The sequence below is a fragment of the Lithobates pipiens genome, unplaced genomic scaffold, assembly GCF_037356315.1.
Source record: "Lithobates pipiens isolate NorthernLeopardFrog02 unplaced genomic scaffold, aLitPip1_a1.2 Scaffold_37, whole genome shotgun sequence".
NCBI lineage: Eukaryota > Metazoa > Chordata > Amphibia > Anura > Ranidae > Lithobates > Lithobates pipiens.
In genome coordinates this window covers 16,685,355-16,707,509 of record NW_027507825.1, presented here as the reverse complement: position 1 = coordinate 16,707,509, position 22,155 = coordinate 16,685,355, and the positions used below count along the sequence as shown (strand labels likewise).

General features: G+C 45.0%; 1 protein-coding gene across 1 annotated transcript in view; it reads right to left on the bottom strand.

Annotated features, from left to right (window-relative positions):
• The window catches only part of NRDE2 (NRDE-2, necessary for RNA interference, domain containing), an 81,996-nt gene that overhangs the window by 10,416 nt on the left and 49,425 nt on the right, over window positions 1-22,155 (bottom strand). The window contains exons 9-12 of the mRNA XM_077466771.1: window positions 18,252-18,427; window positions 13,295-13,681; window positions 5,124-6,004; window positions 3,074-3,212 (exon numbers count right to left, since the gene is read on the bottom strand). Coding sequence (XP_077322897.1) covers window positions 3,074-3,212; window positions 5,124-6,004; window positions 13,295-13,681; window positions 18,252-18,427 — 1,583 coding nt within the window. The remainder of the gene's footprint in view (window positions 1-3,073; window positions 3,213-5,123; window positions 6,005-13,294; window positions 13,682-18,251; window positions 18,428-22,155) is intronic.

The window sequence follows — 22,155 nt, the reverse complement described above, 5'->3', positions numbered from 1 at the left end:
TTATAGCGTCTACAAACTAGGGTACATTATCTGGAATTTACACAGCTTTTAGTTTATGACTGCCCATCTAATTTCTAACGCGCTAAAATGGCAGGGCAGTACACCCCCCCCCCCCCCAAATGACCCCATGTTGGAAAGTAGGAAATTGCTGAGGGGCATGTTGAACCCATTGAATATTACATTTTTTTGTCCCAAGTGTTTGAGTAATGACCAAAAAAAAAAAATTTTACAAAAAGTTGTCACTAAATGATATATTGCTCACACATGCCATGGTTATATGTGGAATCGCACCCCAAAATATATTTTGCCACTTCTCCTGAGTACGGGGATACCACGTGTGGGACTTTTTGGGAGCCTAGCCGCGTACGGGGCCCCGAAAATCAATCACCGCCTTCAGGATTTCTAAGGCGTAAATTTTTGATTTCACTTCTCACTACCTATCACAGTTTTGAAGGCCCAAATGGCACAAAACCCCCCATTTTGGAAAGTAGACACCCCAAGCTATTTGCTAAAAGGCATGGTGAGTTCATGGAATATTTTATAATTTTGTGGGAATATGACAAACTTTTTTTTTGGACAAAGTTGTCACTAAATGATATATTGCTCACACATGCCATGGGCATATGTGGAATTGTACCCCAAAAAGGCCTCTTCACTAGTGTACCTTTGATTTGCCATTTTGGGCTCTAAATTTAGTGGTACACTAGTGAGACTCGCAGGTAAAAAACTTACTGTTAGCGACTGTATCAAAACGCTGTATCAAAACGCTACCAAAAAAAACTGTTAGCGATCACAGGGATCAGGCCTGACTCTGCGAACGCTGCAGTTATGTGTTTAGCGTTTTGTAAGTGACAGTGATCGATCGATACTGCACTTGGGTGGGCTGGGCGGAAGGGCAAAACGAAGGTGCTAGCAGGTATCTGGGCTGATCCCGCTAACACTGCTGGGGACGCTAGTATAGATCTGATCAGATCTCGAGCCGTTCAAATACTATACCACTAAGGGAGGTATATGCTGGATGCGTGGGTGTTAGCGGTACTGGCACTATCCCGACGCTGCCTGGGGCGACGCAGACCCTAATACCTAACTTATATCACCCGCCGAGTGATCAGGGGGTTAAACCTTTATTAGGTAATAAAAGGCGGGTGCCCTGACACTATAAAAAAAAAAAAAGAATTAACCAGCATCACCCGTAACAGTTATATGGTGATCACCGGTAATATATGGGGGTACCCGACGCTTTAAAAAGCTGATGGCGAACCTAAATACTTACCTGCCTAACTAGCGTCACTTGTGACTCTAATACAGAGATCAGAAAAACAATTGCTTAGTGACACTGACGACAGGGGGTGATCACGGGTTAAACCTTTATTAGGGGGGTACCCTAGACCTAAAGGGGCCTACCACTTATAACAGTCACAAATGACACCAATGCAGTAATCAGTAAAAAAAAAACAAAAAAAAACAAAAAAAAACTGGTGTCACTGTGACAGGGGGTGCAGGTGATCGGGGGTGAAAAGTGTGCCTGCTTATTGTACTGTTAGTGTAATGTTGGTGCAAAATTACTGGATGTCTTCTCTCCTCGGGAGCCGGAACGAAAAGGCTCCACGAAGAGAGATTACGTCACTTCCGCTGCTTCTGTTTACATTATAGAGGCAGGGAAAGTTTCCCGTTCGCCGGGAGCGATCGCGAGGGGGTGGCCATGAATCAGTGGCCTCCCCCTCAGCACGGATCGCTCCCAAACGATGTCGACCACCTCAGGCACCGAGGGGCACCCCCTCCCCCCGGGGGAGGCAAGTAATGTGTACCTATACGTTACTTTGCCTGCCCGTGCCATTCTGTTGACATATATTGTCATGAGGTGGGCAGCAAGTGGTTAAGCACCCAATTAGAGCCAGAGGCTCCAATTTAGAAAAAATGATCCGCGCTCCGGTTGTTGCTCTTAAAAATGTCTTCATTTTATTAAATAGCCACAGTGAACAAACACTGATTAAATCAGTTGATGCGTTTCAGCCTATAAGGCCTTAGTCATAATTTATGGGTTATGAATAAGGCCTTATAGGCTGAAATGTGTCAACTGATTTAACCAGCATTTGTTCACTGTGGCCATTTAATAAAAAGAAGCCATTTTAAGAGCAACAACCGGAGTGCGGATAATTTTTCCTACATTGGTCTACTCAGCCAGCAACTGTGGATCGAGCACCTGGGAGCTCTGCTATCTATGTGGTGTATGGGTAGTAGCACTAACTTTTCTGTTTATACTAGAGGCTCTAATTGGCTTCAAAATAGGGTGGGCTCGGGTCGCAGAGAGTGCAACCAGAGCCCACCCAGGTGTGCTCCAACAGCAAATGAATATTCGCTATTGTAACACACCTGGGTGGGCTCCGGGTTGCACTCTCTGCAACCCAAGCCCACCCTATTTTGAAGCTCTGGTTGTTTCCCACCCCTCCCCCCCAGTATTTACTCTCTGGTTGTTTCCCACCCCTCCCCCCCAACCAAAAAAACACACCAGCCGACAATGGATTGGACATATGGCGGGGTGGACCTCTGGACGTAGTCACATGGCCTCTGACATGCTGCTCTGTTCACCTGTTGCAGATTGGGCACTCATGCTCAAAAAGGTTTGCCATCACTGCACTAGGCGTATAGGGGGAAATAGAAATGGAAAGTCTATAACAGGGATCTCCAAACTACGGCCCTCCAGCTGTTGTGGAACTACACATCCCATGAGGCATTGTAAAACTCTGACATTCACAGACATGACTAGGCATGATGGGAATTGTAGTTCCTCAACAACTGGAGGGCCGTAGTTTGGAGACCCCTGGTCTATAATATAGTCACTCAAAAAGACAAAGAGGCAGCTCCCCTGAATAAGGTCCTGAGTCAACCTAGTAAACAAAGGCAGAAAAGAGCATGAATGAATGAATGAATGAATGGACTTGTAAAGCGCTACATATACGAACTGAATCACCTCAGGGTGCACAGTGAAGATCCGCTTTACTGTGGAAAAGGTTGCTGACCCCGGCTTTAAATATAATACCTACAGAAGGAAAAGTGTACAGGGACAACTCACCGTAAAGTGCAGGTACATCCTCCAGAGCAGCACACATCGGGACCCCCGCTCCGTGCCCACACAGTGCTCAAACAAGGCCTTGATGCGATTGGACAAGCCAGTCTCTGGTAATAGTGTGTGCACCTCTCCCATGTCCACCCTGCAAAACACAGACTCAAGTCACACAGCCCTGTGTGTTCCCAAAATGCATTTCATTTATCAATGGGAGGATTGGCACATTTTTCTTAGCCCCGTTATCCATGCATTGAATAGATCATATCTGAAAGTTTGGCAAAAGGACGGGTTTTTACAGACTATAACCTAAAACGGTGAAGTCATGAAAGCGGGAAAATAAGAAGAAAACAAACATCGTTTCCAATATCTGCCAATCAGGTTTCACCATACATTTTATGTAGGAATGCACCGATACTGGTGCTGATACCAAGCATTTGTGCGAGTAACGGTACTCGCCCAAATGCTCCCAATACCGAAACTTTGTAGTGCGATTTGTGTTTCTACGAAATGAATCGGCGCACTGCAAAGAATGGCATGAGATTTGAACAGGAATGCGTGTGTGTGTGTGTGTGTGTGTGTGTGTGTGTGTGTGTGTGTGTGTGTAGAAAGGGAAATGCACCATCTAGTGGGCAGTTAAAAAAAAAAAAGTTAGAACTCACAGTACATATCTGGCCACATGCAAAATAATCTACATATGTGTCCCAGTCCGCTGATGATGGCAAATTGGAGCCGCTGGAGGAGATGTAGCGACGGTCCCCCCCCCCAAGCTGACATCATCTTCCACCCTACACCCATGGAGTCCCAGAACTTCTCCTCCATCGACCCGGATTTGCCATCATTGGCAGACCAGGACACATGTAAATTATTTTGCATGTGGCCAGATATGTACTGCGAGCTCAATCGTTTTTTAAACTGCCCACTAGATGGCACTTTTCCCTTTTTATACACACACACACACACACACACACACACACACACACACACACACATTTAATGCGGCCAGGAATTTGTATTGACGCAAATCGTACCACAAAATATTGCTACTTGGTACTTAACCGAAAGTATCGGTACTCGTCGAAAATTGCTGCAAACCTGTCACAGCTTTAACCTTTCTCAACCCCTCCCCGAAAAAATAAAATAAAAATAGTAAGCAGTAACTGAAAACTTTTAGCTGGGATGATTATGGTGGAGAGGAGGCAGCGATCTTCTAGTCTTAGACTGGCCATACACAGTTTGAATCTTGGTTCAGCGGGAATTGGCTGGTATTTGTTTTTTTTGGGGGGGGGGGGGGGGGGCACCCTCCACCCTTTAACCCATCGGTTACAGGCAGGCTCCTACGGGCAGCGGGGTTCGGCCTCCTATTCTCTCTGCTTCTGCCGTGCGGCTCCTCCCTCCCGCTCCTATGCGTCCAATAGGATCGCCTGTTCTTTCAGCCAATCGGGTGACTGGTGTGAAAACCAGCTTCCTTATTGGCCGGGACGAGGATCAGTGTTACAACAGCAAATATTGATTCACTGTTGTAACACACCTGGGTGGGCTTATAGCACACTCTCTCTGACCTGAGCCCACCCTATATTTAACCCCATTAGAGCCTATGGCTCTAATCTGTGCTATAAAAAAAATAAAAAAAAAACAGCCTCCCCGTCTGAATTGTAATTCATATGCCGGTGTCCTGAAAGGGGCCAGGTGCATGGATAGGGGAGGCGGCGATCGACGGGGGGGGGGGGGGGGGGGAGGGGGCTGCTCCCCGGACATGGTGAATTTATCAAGTTGATCGCTCAGTCGATCAACTTGATTACAACCAGCCTGCTGGATTCACTTATGATTATTGCAAGCGGCTGCTATAGCCACTAGAGATGATCACAGTCTTCTCCTCGTGAGGATGGCTTCTCCGCCATGAGAAGGCAAATTGCTCGGCATGAGGGATTCTCCTGTCAACACTGTGGTTTTGCACTTTCTATAGCTGGACTTAAGCAAGTCATGTCTGCCTCCAGTACAGCAGATTCATTTAATATATCGGACCAGGATCAGGATGATCAAAAAAGGCCTGGGCTACCTTTGAACAGATTCCAGTAGCTTTTTTCTATCTTCCTCCATCCGAATGGCAAACAGATATGGCTCCAGGGCATCCGATGTCCTCCTGACCCCATCGATGAACCTCCTGGCCTTGCTGATATTGTGAGACCTGCTCTCAGTCTGGATGTAGGAGTTCCACAAGGTGACGTCGTTGGGATACAGATGTAAAGCCTCCAACAATGCGTCCCTGAGAGGTGCCCGCGGGTACACGCCAACCTTAATGTGATGTGTGAACAAGTTGATTTGCATTAACTTGACAGCCTGCAGAGGGCTGTACGAGTCCTGCGATTCTCCACGCCCAGCTGCAGGGAGCGACAGCGAGCCAGTGACCTGCCTAAACACCGTAGCGGCAGCCTCCATGCCCATGGTGAGGTATTGGAAAAGTGCGTAACAACCCGTTAAGGTGACCAGCGACGCCGAGGGCGGCGAATTCAAGCTGTCCTGCAGAGTACGCTCGTAGGTTTTTCTTGCTTTCAAAATGGTAATAGCCTGAGTAGGTCCAATATAGGGTTTGTAGGGTGAACTTTCCGCTAGACTGGCCAGGATATGAACCGTTCGAGAGCCGCCACCCCCCTCCAAAGAGGCCGTTATCCCCCCTTCCAGCTCTGCATACAGTAAACAGAGGCTGCAGAGTTCTTGGTCCTTTAACCCTTTGCCTCCTGCCAGGCTGATCGCAGCATCAAACACCTTCCTGGCCTCCTCCGTGTTCCCCAGCAGCCACTCAAGAAGGGCATATTCCTTCCACAGCGCCAGGCTGTTCCGGTTCCATGGCTCTTTCAGCAGACTTTTGGCAAGTCTCCTACTCCTCTTCCCCTGGGATTTAAGCTGCTTCTTCCTCTGTGTTCCAATACACTGGACAACCTGGAACAAGAAAGAACATAAGGCATCAACCCAGCAGTCATATACACGCTGATAGAAAACAAGAGCAAGCTTGGCATGAATATGTACCAGGGTGGATAAAAATCAATGACTTAAAAAAATAAAAAAAATAAAAAAAATGTATCTTAACCACTTTCAGCCCTGGACCATTTTGCTGGTCAAAGACCAGACCACTTTTTGTGATTCGGCACTGCGTCGCTTTAACTGACAATTGCGCGGTCGTGCGACGTGGCTCCCAAACAAAATTGACGTGCTTTTTTTCCCACAAATAGAGCTTTCTTTTGGTGGTATTTGATCACCCCTGCGGTTTTTATTTTTTGCGCTATAAACAAAAATAGAGCGACAATTTTGAAAAAACCGCATTTTTTACTTTTTGTTATAATAAATATCCCCCAAAAATATATAAAAAAACATTTTTTTCCCTCAGTTTAGGCCGATATGTATTCTTCTACATATTTTTGGTAAAAAAAAAAAAAAAATCGCAATAAGCGATTGATTGCTTTGCGCAAAAGTTATAGCGTTTACAAAATAGGGATAGTGTTATGGAATTTTTATTAATAATTTTTTATTATTTTTTTACTAGTAATGGCGGCGATCAGCGATTTTTATTGTGACTGCGACATTGTGGCGGACACATCGGACATTTTTGACAAATTTTTGGGACCATTGTCATTTATACAGTAATCACTGCTATATAAATGCAGTGATTTCTGTGTAAATGACACTGGCAGTGAGAGGGGTGTGTTACTAACTGTGGGGGGGTTGGGCATTAATTTAGTGAACACTGATCTCTGCTCCAATCACATGGAGCAGAGATCAGCGTCACTAGTTGCTAGGCAGAATGGAGAAATGCTGTTTACAACGGCATTTCTTCATTTGGCCGCTCCGTGAGACGATCGCGGGTATGCCCGCGGCGATCGAGTCCGCGGGTCCTGCGACCAGCGCGGGACCGCGCCGCCGGCGGCGCGCTCCCGACGGCAGGGCGGCAAATTTAAAGGGACGTACAGGTACGCCCATTTGCCTGCCCGTGCCATTCTGCCGACGTACATCGGCGTGCGCTGGTTGGCAAGTGGTTAATAAAGTGCTTTTGGAGTAAAAATCTATCTAAAAGATCGTCTTCTATTTAATATACATTAAGAATTTAGTTTATTCAGCATGAAATGGAGCTTAGTTATGTAGCATGAGGCTGTATATTCTGCAAAATTTACCTTTTTGGTAAACTCATTCAATGAATCCAAGCTCGGCAAGCTGAGATAACATGCACTGCATTGATGCATTCACACAATTTCACATTAACCATGAGATAAATAACAAAAGTTCAGGAATATTCCTTTATCCCATTGTTTTGCAATTCTATGTACACTACAAACTCAAACTGTATGATTGTTTGAGGAGAAATGCATCTGCACCAGGCTCCAAGTGTGAGGAGGAAGGGCAAGCAGTAAAAATGAACGTGAAACCTTCCAAAGCAGCTTATAAAGCATTGAGATCTTTCTTCACATAGCTTGAAGCTCCCTTGAGGAGCAAAATGGCAACAGGCCGTAAAAAGGGACCCAGTTTTGGAATATTTACTAACCTAGCCGCTTATTATTCAAAAGAACTTAAAACCTTAATTTTGTTGGCAAATATTAAAGATTCTAACTACCAGCAAGAATAAGTCCTTCCATTTAACTGCAGCAGGTTGGCTCCTGCACAAAGGTCATTGTACGTCAGCTCGCGCAGGCGCAGTTGCAGACGGGATGCTCTTGTGCCCACTGCAGGAGCGTGCCCGCAGGTCGGGGCGGCCTGCAAATGATTTAAGGAGAGGCAGAATGGGGATCTGTAAACAAGGCGGATTCCCATTCTGACCTGGGACATGTCAGATCTTCTGTTCCTAGTGACCGGGAACAGTGATCTTTGTCATGTCCCTGGTAGTCCACCCCCCTATAGTTAGAACCCCCCTGATCACCCCTTGTGTTAACCCCTTCCATGCCAGTGTCATTTTTTTACATTGATCAGTGCACTTTTATAGCACTGATCAATGTAATGTCACTGGTCCTCAAAAAGTGTCATATGGGGTCACATTTGTCCGCCGCAATGGCCCAGTCCCACTAGAAATCGCAGGTTGCACCCACTTTTACTAGTAAAATTATATATTATTTTAAAAAGTTCCTAAATATATCCCCTAGTTTGTAGACACCATAACTTTTGCGCAAACCAATCAATATACGCTTATTGGGATCTATTTTTAGCAAAAATATTTAGAAGAATACATAATCGGCCTAAACTTATGAATACTTTTTTTTATTTTTGAATATTACAGCAAAAAGTAAAAAAATAAAAAAAATAATAATTTACTTTTTTTTCACAATTGTCACTCTGTTTATAGCGCAAAAAAAAAACAAAAAACAAAAAAAAAAAAAACGCAGAGGTGATCAAATACCACCAAAAAATAGTTCTATTTGAGAGAGAAAAAAAAAGGAAGTACATTTTGTTTGGGTACAGTGTCGCACGACCGCGCAATTGTCAGTTAAAGCGACGCAGTGCCGAATCACAAAGAAAAAAAAAATGGCTTGGTCATTAAGGGGGCAAATTGTTCCAGGGGTTGAAGAGCAACTGTCATTTCAGATCCTGTAGATCCTGTTAGTGGGCATCCACTCCCCTGTTGCCGCCACGTCCCTCACCTTATTGTGTCACTGCTGCCATCACCAGCCGTCCCATTAAAGTGAATGGGACTGTCGGTGCATCAACACCGGGTCAGAGGAGGAGCCGATGTGCGACGGATGACAGTTGCTCTGTCAAGGTGATCAGCTGTCAGCCAATGACAGCTGATCATGTGATATAACGGAGTCGGTAATCGGCTATTATTCCTCCTCGCGCTGACAGCGCGAGGAGAAAAAAAAAAAAAGAGCCGATCACCGGTGGCCGTGATCGGGACATCAGTCCCGATCACGGCCAGCCCTGCCAGTGCCCACCTGCCCCCTGATCACTAAACATAATTAAAAAATAAGTGCCCCCCGTCAGTGCCACCCAGCAGTGCCCACAGTGCCACCCAGCAGTGCCATCCAGCAGTGCCCACAATCTGCCTCAAAGGTGCTGCACCCCAGTGCCACATATCCGTGCCCATCAGTGTCATCTACCAGTGCCCATCAGTGCCGCCCATCAGTGCCACCTATCAGTGCCATCCATCAGTGCCCATCAGTCCCATCTGCCAGTGGTACCTATCAGTGCCCCTTAGTGCCACCCATCTGTGCCACCCATCCGTGCCCATCAGTGCCGCCTTAACTGTGCCCACCAGTGCCGCCTTAACTGTGCCCACCAGTGCAGCCTATCAGTGCCCACCAGTGCAGCCTATCAGTGCCCACCAGTGCAGCCTATCAGTGCCCACCAGTGCAGCCTATCAGTGCCGCCTCATCAGCGCACTTCAATGAAGGAGAAAAATGACCTGTTTGCAAATTTTTATAACAAACTATTAAACATGATTTTATTTTTTATTTTTTTTGCATCTTTTTTTGTTTGTTTAGCAAAAAATAAAACTCCCAGCTGTAATTAAATACCACCAAAAGAAAGCTCTATTTGTGGGAAAAAAATGATAAAAAATGTCATTTGGGTACAGTGTTGTATGCCCGCGCAATTGTCATTCAAAGTGCATCAGCGCTGAAAGCTGAAAATTGGTCTGGGACTGAGGGGGGTTAAAGTGCCCACATAAGCAAGTGGTTAAAGAGGGAAATGGACTCTGGAGGCTTTGTACAAAAAAGACAAGCAGAGGACAAAGCAATTACTGTGGTCTTCCTGCATTTGATCCCCCAGCTAAGCCCACCCCCCAGCCTGCCCAATCATTGATCTACTATGTCTTGCTCTGCATTGTAGAAGAAAAGTGGGGAGCCTTTATTTGCTTAGGCTCCATTCACACCTCATCACGGGCGGAATCGCTGCAATTCCACTCGCAGTTTCAAAAACGGGGGGCGTGTTTGCAATGCCATTACTTCTTAATGGCACCCCCAATCGCACCACGATTTCGCAGGGGTAAATCGCGCTGCAATCGCAACATGCTACGCTTGTCGCTTAAAAAAAGGGAACATGAGCTTTTTTTGGGCAACAGAGCTGCGTGGGACAATCGCGGCCCGATTAGGGTGCCATGAGAAGTAATGGCATCGGGCATCACAAGAGGCGTCCCAAGTTTTGCAGCGATCTTAAAATTGTGGGCTGAATCCCGGTGATTCAGCCTGCGTTCAGGTGTGAATGGGGACTTAAAAGTAGAAATAAACCCTCCTATCCTTTAATATTTTAAGCCAAGGAAGCTGCTATGTTAGACTCTGTTTAGCCTAGGTTCAGACTAGTGCGATGCAGGAACCATCACCATTCCAGTGCCGCTTCCCGTATCGCTTCTCTTCCGCAGGCATGTCACACTGCCCTCTGCGAACTGCTACAGGTGTCAATACATTCACCCCCCAGAACGGTTCACAGATTGCAGTGCAAACTATAGATTCTTATAGGGATCGGATCGCATTGGGTGAACACCCATGTGATCAGATTCCGGTGTGAGGGAAAAACAAGTCCCTGCAACTTTCTGTGCAAATCCAATGCGAAATCGGCCATACAAGTGCATGGCCGAACTGGCATTGCTCAGACATCGCAGGCAGGCTGGCTTTTATTGCAGAAGAGATATGAACCATCTCTTCTGTAATTAAATACCCCTACCTGCCAGCCGTCTTGCACATGTGTAAATCAGCTTACAGTGTCGGGTTGGTCTTCGAGTGCTGGGATGACAGCCCCCTGCACAGTGATCTGTAGAAGTAGTTTTGTCCTCCTTTCTGTTACCAAATGCTGAGACTGGAGGAGAAGAGACGAGGGGATGCTGCGGGTTCATGGAAAAGCACAACATCTGGCGGAGGCGTTCTGCCCTCTTCTCTACTGCCGACCGCTGAGGCAAGATGGAGGCAGAGACGAGGGGTCCCCGCAGCTGTGCGAGGGTCACAAGAAATGGCCTGGCAGGCCGTATTCGACCCGGGGGCCTTGTGTTTGACACATGTAGCCTAGGCAATTCCAGCAGAAGTGAGTAGCAGGTACCTGTCAAAATTAGGTACCCTCTCTCCCCCAAAAAAACAAAAAAAAAACAAAAAACATTGTTCCAAAAGTAGAAGGGGAGGGATTTCCATTTCTCAGTGAAGTTGTATTTTATTGGTACAGAAATACCCCACAAGCCAAGACTTTGCCTACAAGGCAGCTAAACACTTCCAAAAGGTCTGCACTGAGTCCAAAAAAGATAGCAGCCAAAACTAGTGGGAAAAAAAAAAGAAAGAAAAAAAAAACAAAATGAAAAAAAGTGCACTGGGCAGGGCAATATGCTGTACAAAACAATACTAAAAGGGGTCCCCAGCACACAGACCACCGCTAGAGAGCAAGGTGACAGGGTCATTTTAACCACTTGCTTACTGGGCACTTAAACCCCCCTCCTGTCCAGACCAATTTTCAGCTTTCAGCGCTGATGCACTTTGAATGACAATTGCACGGTCATGCAACACTGTGCTCAAGTGATTTTTATCATTTTTTTCCCCCCACAAATAGAGCTTTCTTTTGGTGGTATTTGATCACCTCTGCGGTTATTTTTTGTTAAAAAATTTTAAAAAGACCAAATAAATAGTCTTTAAGGCTGGGTTCACATTGCAGCGATGCAGGAACGCCGCGAATCCGTGGCGGGTTCCCGCATCGCATACCTCCCGGCGGCAGTTCACACTGCCCTATGCGAACTGCTGGGAGTGTCAGTGAAACGTTAATGACCCCCAGATCAGTTCGCATATCGCAGTGCGATCTGCAAACTCTGACAGGAATCGGATCGCATGGTGTGAACATCCATGCGATCCGATTCTGCTGCGAACCAAAAAAAGGGTCCTGTACGAGTTTGGGCCGCATGCGACGCGAATTCAGCCATACTATCTGTATGGCTGAACTCGCATCGCACGGAGATCGGATGTGATTTGCACTGCAGTGCGGTGGGAATCACATCCGGTTCTCGTAACCGCTGCAGTGTGAACCCAGCCTTAAAAAAAAAAAATTATATTTTGCGATGGGCACCGATGGGTGGCAGCGATGGACATTGATAGGTGGCACTGGCAGGGGGCACTAGTGGGCACAGATGAGGCAGAATTGCCTCTTCCTCTTCGGGACTGGTGTCCCTTGCACATAAGCACATCAGCTTTTTTACAGCGTGAGGAAAAAAAAAAAAAACGATTACCGAGCTTTTGTTTACATCATGTGATCAGTTGTCATTGGCTGACAGCTGATCACGTGGTAAGGGGCCGGGACCGGCCCTTTACTCAGATCAGTGATCATCCGAGTCTCGGTGACTTGGTGACCAAGGCGCGCGTGGAGCGTGCAAAGGGGAGGCTGTCATATGACGGCCTCCCGGAAATTCAGGTCCGCACTGTGGCCGTCATTCGGCTATAGCGCGGACGCCAAGTGGTTAAAGCAACTTTGTTAGAGAAGAGTTAACAGCATGATATATTTTAGAATCCTATTTTGCTTTTCCTTACATAACCCCCAATCATCGTATAAAGAAATGCGTGATATCTGACAATTTCAGGTAGAAATGTGCACTGACAAAAATGTGTTTGTTCATTAGTTTTTTTGCTTTTTAGGGAAATTCTAAAATTAGGATTTTCTCCCGAAATTTGAAAATGTAAAAGTTTGAAAACCCCAAAAAATTAAGAAAATCAGTAAAATTCTAACGAACTAATAATAACTAATTAATTATAGGTATTGGAATTTCCTTTCAAATTTGGCTGTTTGTGAACGTAACAAATACAAATTTATCTTAAGTTACCAATTATCCGAAAATGGATAAAAACGAATGTCGCATCTGAACAAATGGAATAAATAATAATAAAAAGGTTTTATTATTATTAGCTCGTTACATTCCATTTGTTTAGATACGGGATTCGTTATTTTAGATAATTCGTAACTTCAGATAAATTCGTATTCGTTACGTTCACTAACAGCCAAAATTGAAAGGAAATTCCAATACTTATAAATTTAATATTCATTATTAGCTATTTAAAATTTTCGGGTTTTTGAATTTTCATTCTTATTTTTGGGATTTTCAAATTTATGAAATTTTGAATATTTGAATTTCCTAATTCATGAAATTTCGAATTTTCACAACATTTCTCATTTTCGAGAATTCGGAAATCTGAAAATTCAAAATTCGGAAAATTGAAAAATTCGGAAATTTCGGAATTAACTAATTTGTCGGAACTAAACGAATTGCACATGTCTAATTTCAGGTTCCATTACCTTGAAGATTTCATATTGCAGCCAGCAGACACACAGCTCCATCTTCTCTTGTCCCTGGAACAAGGACATTGCGAATTGAAAGACGTTCTGTATGAAGCGTTCACCTTCCTTACAGTGGCCTATCTGCCGCCTCCCTCTGTTTACTGGGTTGAGATGACCGACTGTACTGACCCCAGCCAGAGGTGCCTCGAACGAAGTCACCAACCTCTCACCGGCTGACATGTGGTCAAAGAGTGAGAGCTCATCCAGGGCCGGGTATAGACAGGCCGCAGGAGGCCGAGAGCCGCAGGGGACACCCAGGAACTGTAGGAAGGAAAGCATCAACTGGAACTTCAATGCCGGGCTGGTGATCCTGAACATAGACGGTCCAAGGTCATCAAAGAGGACCTGTAACAGGAAATGGCGTAAGCAGAATCCAGACAAAGATCCCTACAGGAACACAGACAGATATTCTCTATTCTCATGAAAAGTATTACTCACTTTAAGTAATGTTTATTAAAATCCTTCTGTGAGCAAAACATAGGGTTCAATATTGAGTTGGCCCAGAATTTGCAGCTATAACAGCTTCAACTCTTCTGGAAAGACGGTACACAAGGTTTAGGAGTGCGTCTATGGGAATTGTTTGACCATTCTTCCAAAAGCGCATTTGTGAGGTCAGGCACTGATGTTGAATGAGAAGGCCTGGCTCGCAGTTTCCACTCTAATTCATCCCAAAAGGTGTTCTACCGGGTTGAGGGCAGGCCAGTCCCAATACTTTTGACAATATAGTGTCTGTAAAGCACTGCGTAAATTGGCGGCACTGTAAAAGTACCAATAACAAATGGAAGTGGAAAGAAGGCAAGCGTGAACTGGAGAATTAAATTACCATAGCTTCAAGGACATAACAAGGACGTATTTTTTTGTACCATTGATAAGTTGAGGGGGTTGGAGATCCCAGAGCGCTGAAGCTGAATGCTGGGCAAATACATATACATTCAGTGCGTTACCTGCTACCTGTGATGCCCATTATAAGAAGTTCCTTCCATGCCTGAAGGATTATTTATTCATTTAGTATCATAAAATAGCACAGTGAGAACATCCATTCAGCAGCAGCAACCATACATCGGGGAGCATCGATAGTTTAAAAAACGATTAGATAAGCAACTGAACGACCGCAAGATACAGGGATATACAATGTAATACTGACATATAATCACACACATGGGTTGGACTTGATGGACTTGTGTCTTTTTTCTTTTCAACCTCACCTACTATGTAACTACATGTTACAATCTTATGAAACAAACCCTGTAAGCAGAAAAAGAACTTGAAATTCTGACAGGAAGATCTCATTAATAGACACAGCGCTCCGGACTCTGTCTACAGCCAAATTATCACTTTTCAAATGAAAATCTACAGGTTTGGCAGAAAGATTTTTTTACTTTCCAAATATATATTGTTTTGTTTTTTTATTTTTTCAAACAAAAGTTTCAGACGCCAGCAAGGTGGATGTGGGGTACTGGAACGGGTTGGTATTATTAACCACTGCACCTTCGGAAGATTTCCTCCCCCCCCCCCCCCCTTCATAACCAGGCCATTTTTTGCGATACGGCACTGTGTTAGTTTAACTGACAACTGCGCGGTCGTGCAATGCTGTATCCAAATAAAATTTGGGTACAGCGTCGCACGATCGCACAGTTGTCAGCCGGGTTGGCCACAGTTAGAAATGCTGGCGCCATGGAGAGGAGCGAGGCTTCCCGCATTGCTGGACAGGCGAGTGTCTGATTATTAAAAGTCAGCAGCTGCACTTATTGTAGCTGCTGACTTTTCAGAACCCTCCCCCCCTTCGGTGTCACATTTGGCACCTTTTAGGGGGAGGGGGGTGCAGATTAGGGCTGCAACTAACGATTATTTCCATAATCGATTAGTTGGCCAATTATTGTTTTGATTAATCGAATAATCGGTTAATAACCTAAAAAAAAAAAAAAAAAAAAAAAAAAAAGTTTGCTGCAATTTGCATTTTTTTGGCCAATTTGTTGTTGGGCAGATTAAAAAAAAAACACAAATTGCCGCAAAAACGCATTATTACATGCTTTTCTGCAGCTTCTCCATTGAAGTATATTAAACCAAAATAGCACCGCTTTGCGTTAAAAAAAAGCCCTTGTCTTTTTCAAATAGGCAGCAGCTGAAAAAATCATGGATGTGAACGTGTCCCATAGGAAACCATGTAAATGAACTGTAGTGCGTTTCTGCAAAAAGCACCAAAAAACAGAGGTGTGACCCAGGCCTGAGATGTTTAGTAACATAACGGGGTTAAAAAAAAACTAAAATTAGTACAAAAAGAGCAAATAATCGCTACTGTAAGGGGTTAATTTTTTACTATGGGACAGTGAAAGTAATATTTACAGTAGCGGTTTGCTCTTTTTGTACTCTAAGGGGGTAATTTTAGTTTTTTTGTTAACCCCATTATGTTAGTGGCCGATTATTCGATTATGAAAATAGTAATCGATTAATTTCATAATCGATTAGTTGTCGATTAATCGATTGGTTGTTTCAGCCCTACAGATACCTGTATAATACAGGTATTTGCACCCACTTCCGGGCATAGACTCCAGTCTACGCCTCTTCCCACCCACACACACACACACACACACACACACACACACACTGTCTGCTGGGAAACACACAGGTCCCAGAAACAGCAGGGACCATTCGGATTGCGCAGCGCAACTCGCACATGCACAGTAGGGAACTGGGAAGTGAAGCCGCAAGGCTTCAGTTCCCGATTCTCTTACCGAAGATGGCGGCGGCAGCACCCAAGAGCCGAGCGGCAGATCGGCTTTAGGTGCCGACATCGCGGGCTCCCTGGACAGGCGAGTTTCCATATTTCAAAAGTCAGCAGCTGCAGTATTTGTTGCTGCTGACTTAAAAAAAATATAATAATAATAATAATTATATATATATATATATATATATATATATATATATATATATATATATATATATATATATATATATATATTATTATTATGTCGGCGGACCTCCACTTTAATGTCAGAAATGTTTATTTGTAAATTTTGAGCTGTTTGTTTGTTTTCATCTGTTTAAAGTGAGAATAATAAGTGGGATTCATTTATTTTTTTTTCTCCTCATTTCTGTCCACAGGAAGTGAGATGAAATAATATCTCCAACCTAAAATCTACCCAGTAAGGGGCACAAACAGCAATAGAACTCGGAGGGCTTGTTTACATGTGCTTCCAAAATGCAGCATTGGACGCGCTTTTTTAAACCCCTTCACGCTGACGTAACGACAACAGCTGGCTCTCAGAAAGATGTCATCAGCAGCCACTTCCGGTTCATGTGTATATATTCTGGGAGTGTCTGGAGCTGACGTCACATCTGGTGTGCACAGCATGGAGCAGCAGGAAAGTAAGTGGGGTCCGGACCAGAGTGCAACCGACGGCACACATGGTGTGCAACATGGGAGCACTATAGAAGAAGGTGAGCAGAAACTGGAAAGAGGACTGAGTGGCAGATGATCAGCAGAGCTGGGGGACTAGAGCAGGAGAAACTAGCACATTTGCTGTGCAGAATCAGCAGAGTTGGGGGCTTACTAATAAGCGGGGTCTCAGCAGGGCTTGGAGTACTACTGAGCAGGTGATCCGCTGAACAAGGGTACTAATAAACTGGGGATCTGTTGAAAGAGGGTATTCATGTGCTGGGGATCTGCTCAAAAGGGGTACTACTGAGCTGCGGTTCAACTGGGTCCCTTTAAAACAAATAGAAAATCAATGCAAACACAGGGTATTGGCCAAGCTTCATTAACCACTTGCCTACTAGCCGCCGCCATTATGCTGCGGCAGGTCAGCTCGTTTCCGAAAATCGGTGTACTGGTACGTCAGCTCCTTTAAGACCCCTTTCACACTGGGGCGTTTTTCAGGTGTTTTTCATGCGCGTTAGCGGAAAAAAAAGCGCCTGAAAGAAGCCGCAACTGCAATCCCAATGTAAAAGCCCGAGTGCTTTCACACCGAGATCCCTTTCACACTGGGGCGTTTTTCAGGCGCTTCAGCGTTAAAAAAAAGCGCCTGAAAGAAGCTGCAACTGCAATCCCAATGTAAAAGCCCGAGTGCTTTCACACCAAGGCGCTGCGCTGGCAGGGCGTCAAAAAAAGTCCTGCAAGCAGCTTCTTTGCAGCACTTTTGGAGAGGTGAATACAACGCTCCTAAAGCGCCCCTTCCCATTGAAATCAATGGGAAGCGCCTGTAAAACGCCAGAAAAACGCCTGAAAAACGCTATTGGCAGCAGCGTTTTGTGGGCGCTTTTAACCCTTTATTTGGCCACTAGCAGGGGTTAAAAGCGCCCCAATAACGCTCGAAAAACGCTGGTAAAGCGCTGCTAGTTTAAGCGGCGCTTTACGAGCATTTTTCAGGCGCTGACATTGTGAAAGGGTTCTTAAAGCACTTGGGCTTTCACATTGGGACTGCAGATGAGGCTTCTTTCAAGCGCTTTACAAGCGCTTTTTTTAACGCTAAAGCGCCTGAAAAACACCCCAGTGTGAAAGGGGTCTAAGAGCCATAGCAGATGCACTCCCGCTGCACGGCAGAGGACCTGATGCGTGTGGCTCGGTGGCCACTATGTCCACTGGTCAACCGCGATCGTGGCAAAGAGAGCTAGAACGGGGATCTGTCAATGTAAACAGACAGATCCCCGTTCTGACAGGTGAGTAGAGAGAGAGATCGTCTGTTCGTAGTGATCAGGAACAGCGTTCTCTCTCCTCCTCCAGTCAGTCCCCTCCCCCCCAGTTACAAACACCTCCCAGGGAACACAATTAACCTCTTGGTCGACCCCTTTATAGCTCTGATCGCTGTATAAAGGTCAGGGGTCTCAAAAAAAAGTGTCAAACGTGTCCGATCTGTCCGCCGCAATGTCGCAGTCCTGGTTAAAGTATTTTACCTGGAAGGGGTCTGTACTCTCTCACCTGTCTCTCGGGATCCTCGCAGTCTTCCTCCGTCTGCTTCTTATCTGGGTCCGCTCGCCATGGTAAGAAATGTCTAGCCTCCCGCAAACTCTCCATGTCCAGCCAGATTTTATGACAGGGCAGAGTCTTGTCTTTTATATCAAGCTCCTCGTCCACATCCTCCTCTTCCTCCAACCCTGAAAACACACATCCTCAATGATTAATCAAAGCGTTCCATTTTAAAGATCCTGCTTATATATCAGGTTGTTTTCAATCACTAAACATTACCAAAAACTACCACTTTACATGTTGGAAAGCAAAAGAAGAAGATGTGCACATGATGTTACGTGAATTGCCCATCATCTCTGCCATTTTCCTGCCTGCTCCATCCATCAGAAGGCTTTCTAAGGCTAGAACATTCACATTTAAGCCTCATGCGCACTGGCTGTTTAGCCTTGGAGGCACTAAACTCTGCCCTGGGCACTGTGGCATCATGTGAGGTAGGGGGGGCACCATGAGATGGGGGGGGGGATCGTGGGGATTTGTATTTGGATAGAGGATGGAGGAAGAGGATTTGTGCTAGAAAAAGTGATATGGGAAAGAATTTGTGGTAGGAGGGAAACATGTTATGGGGGAAATTTTGTGTGGGGGGGGGGGGGTGTACTCTGAGGGGGAATTTGAGGGGTATAGGATTTGTGCTAGTAGGATTGATTTTCACTTTGTTTGGGAGGGAGGGGGAATGGGGTGGGGGGGGCAAAGATTTGTGCTGGGAGGGGAAATTTCAGCAGGGGGGTGGATTTGTCCTGGGAGGAGGGGGAATTTATTCTTTGGGGAGCCCTTGTCCCAGCACTGGCTGGGGGATACTAATGAGCATATGATCTGCTGAACGAGGCTGCTACTGAGCTGGAGATCTGCTGAACGTGGCTGCTACTGAGCTGGGGATCTGCTGAACGAGGCTACTACTGAGCTGGGGATCTGCTGAACGAGGCTACTACTGAGCTGGGGATCTGCTGAACGAGGCTACTACTGAGCTGGGGATCTGCTGAACGAGGCTACTACTGAGCTGGGGATCTGCTGAACGAGGCTACTACTGAGCTGGGGATCTGCTGAACGTGGCTGCTACTGAGCTGGGGATCTGCTGAACGAGGCTACTACTGAGCTGGGGATCTGCTGAACGAGGCTGCTACTGAGCTGGGGATCTGCTGAACGAGGCTGCTACTGAGCTGGGGATCTGCTGAACGAGGCTGCTACTGAGCTGGGGATCTGCTGAACGAGGCTGCTACTGAGCTGGGGATCTGCTGAACGAGGCTGCTACTGAGCTGGGGATCTGAACGAGGCTACTACTGATTTGGGGATCTGCTGAACTAGGGTACTACTGATTTGGGGATCTGCTGAACTAGGGTACTACTGATTTGGGGATCTGCTGAACGAGGGTACTACTGAGCTGGAGATCTGCTGGACGAGGGTACTACTGAGCTGGGGTTCTACTTGGCCCCTTTAAAACAAATAGCAAACCAACGCAAACACAGGTCATTTGCCAAGCTTCATGAAAGCTTAAAAAAAAGCATAAATAAACATGTTTTAATGTGTGTTGAAATCAAAGTGTACCTTTATGACCAGGCCATTTTTTGCAATATGGCACTGCATTACCTTAATGGACAATTGCGCAATCATGCAACGCTGTACCCAAATAAAATGTGTATTTTTTCCACAAAGAGAGCTTTTTCTTTTGGTGGTATTTGATAACCTCTGCATTTTGTTTACATTTTCTGTGCTACAAAACAAAGAAAAAAAATTAAAATGGTTGCCAACCGTCTCACGTATGAGTATGCAGCAGAGAGGCTCTCCTGTGCTGGATCACGTACCTAGTATGTGACCCAGCACATCAAGGTAGGGGGCGTGTGTGTGCCTCTGGTGAGATGGCTGTGCTGTTACTGTTAACAGCACAAGCCGATCAGTGGGTGCTGGTCAATGATTCGCCGCCGGGCACACGCTGATCAGTGAGAAGGAAGACAGAACAGAGCTCTGTCGATGTGAACAATAGAGATCTGTCCCGTCAGCGGGGGATGTGTTGATTTTTGTTTCCCTGCAAAGCAGGAAATAAAAACCAGCATATCCCTTAGTATAAGTACCTCACAGTAAACACACCAAGCACTGGCTAGGCACAAATTTAACCCTCTGATCGCCCCGGATGTTAACCCCTTCCCAGCCAGTGCAGTTAGTACAGTGACAATGCACAATTTTTTTTTTTTATCGATTAATCGACTAATTTTGAATTATTATAAAACGCACACATACAGATCTAACTACTTTTAGCTGATCTCCTTGCATTGCAAACTCTGCATTAGTCAGTGGTAAATGTGGTATACACTATATACAATCACCCGACACTAGTTAGTTTTCACAATCCATGACTTAACTTCACAGTTCACACAAATACATTTTAAATTCAAACTGTAGCACTGACGCAAGTCATTTTTTTTCCACAGTAGCGTGACAATCCCTCCACCTCCGGTCTAACTAATCCCTCTCACCTTATGGCATGGACCCCTGTGCAAACAGGTGGTCATGCAAGCGGGTATCAAAAGGGTTAACACAGACTATAAACTTCTCTGACGTCTCCTTAGATCTCAGCAAGGACGCCAGGTCATGAGTAGAAAGAAAAGATCTCAGTGCTCACCGCTTAAGTATAAGATTTAATTTTTGTATTCAAACACAAACTACTCACACAAAGATGATAAAAATACAGCATGTAAAGCCGACAATCGTGTTAGTTCCGTAGGGCAGCAGTGGGCGACGTCATGAGTAGCTCCTCCCCTGTATGCGTTACGCGTTCAATTAGAACTTTGACGTCACCAGACTCCTCCCCCTTTTCCTTTGTTAGCAGACATCGGCACTTGGGGAAGGGGGTGGAGTCAGACCCCCCCCCCCCCCGGACATCGACGTCACCAGATCGCCCGACGGAACTCCCTGAAGAACCGGAAGCCAACGGAGAGGTGAGTACCGATCAAAAGAATTTTCACCAATCAAAAAATGTATCGAAAATTAATCCTTCATTTCCACAGCTCTAATAAATATATTTAAAAAAAATTCCATAAATCTATTCCATGGTTTGTAGACACTATAACTTTTGTGCAAACCAATCGATATACACTTATTGGGAGTTTTTTTTTTTACCAAAAACCATGTAGCAGAATACATATTGGCCTAAAATTGATGAAGAAATTCAATTTTTTTTATTGGATGTGTTTTATAGCAGAAAGTAAAAAAAAATTTTTTCAAAATGTGTGATTTTTTTTCGTTTATAGCGCAAAAAAACAAAAACGCAGCGGTGACCAAATACCACCAAAATACAGTTCTATTTGCAATGCTAAACGTGAGTCACGCATGAAATGGTATTGTTGCGTTTTCTCTTTTTATTATGTTTTATCGATTTCTTTTTACTTCTGTACTGTTGGTACTGTACATACTTTATTTAGGTGGTCTGCTCCTGGGTGCGCTGGACTACCTGTCTTTATGCAACTTTTAAAAATTAATAAAAAGTTGTTGTTTTTTTTGTCGGGGGGGGGGGGGGGGGGTGGGTGAATGATAAGAATTTATTTGTGTAGAGCGTTGCATGACTGCACAATTGTCAGTTAAAGTATCGCAGTGCTGAAAATCAAAAAATAAATAAATGAAGGGGGGTAAATCTTCTGGAGGGTAAGTGGTTAAAGAGGAAGTAAACCCTGATGAGTTTTACTTCCTCTTTTTTCCCCCCTGTAAAGTAAAAGCATAATGGGCTAGTATGTATCGCATACAATAGGAAAGAATTGTCTGCATACAGAGTTGGCTCCCTCTGAAGGACAGCAGCCGCCTTTTATACCCCATCTTACTCTATGGACTGACTGATTATGAACTGCTTATAAAACGCATTCAGTTTTATGCG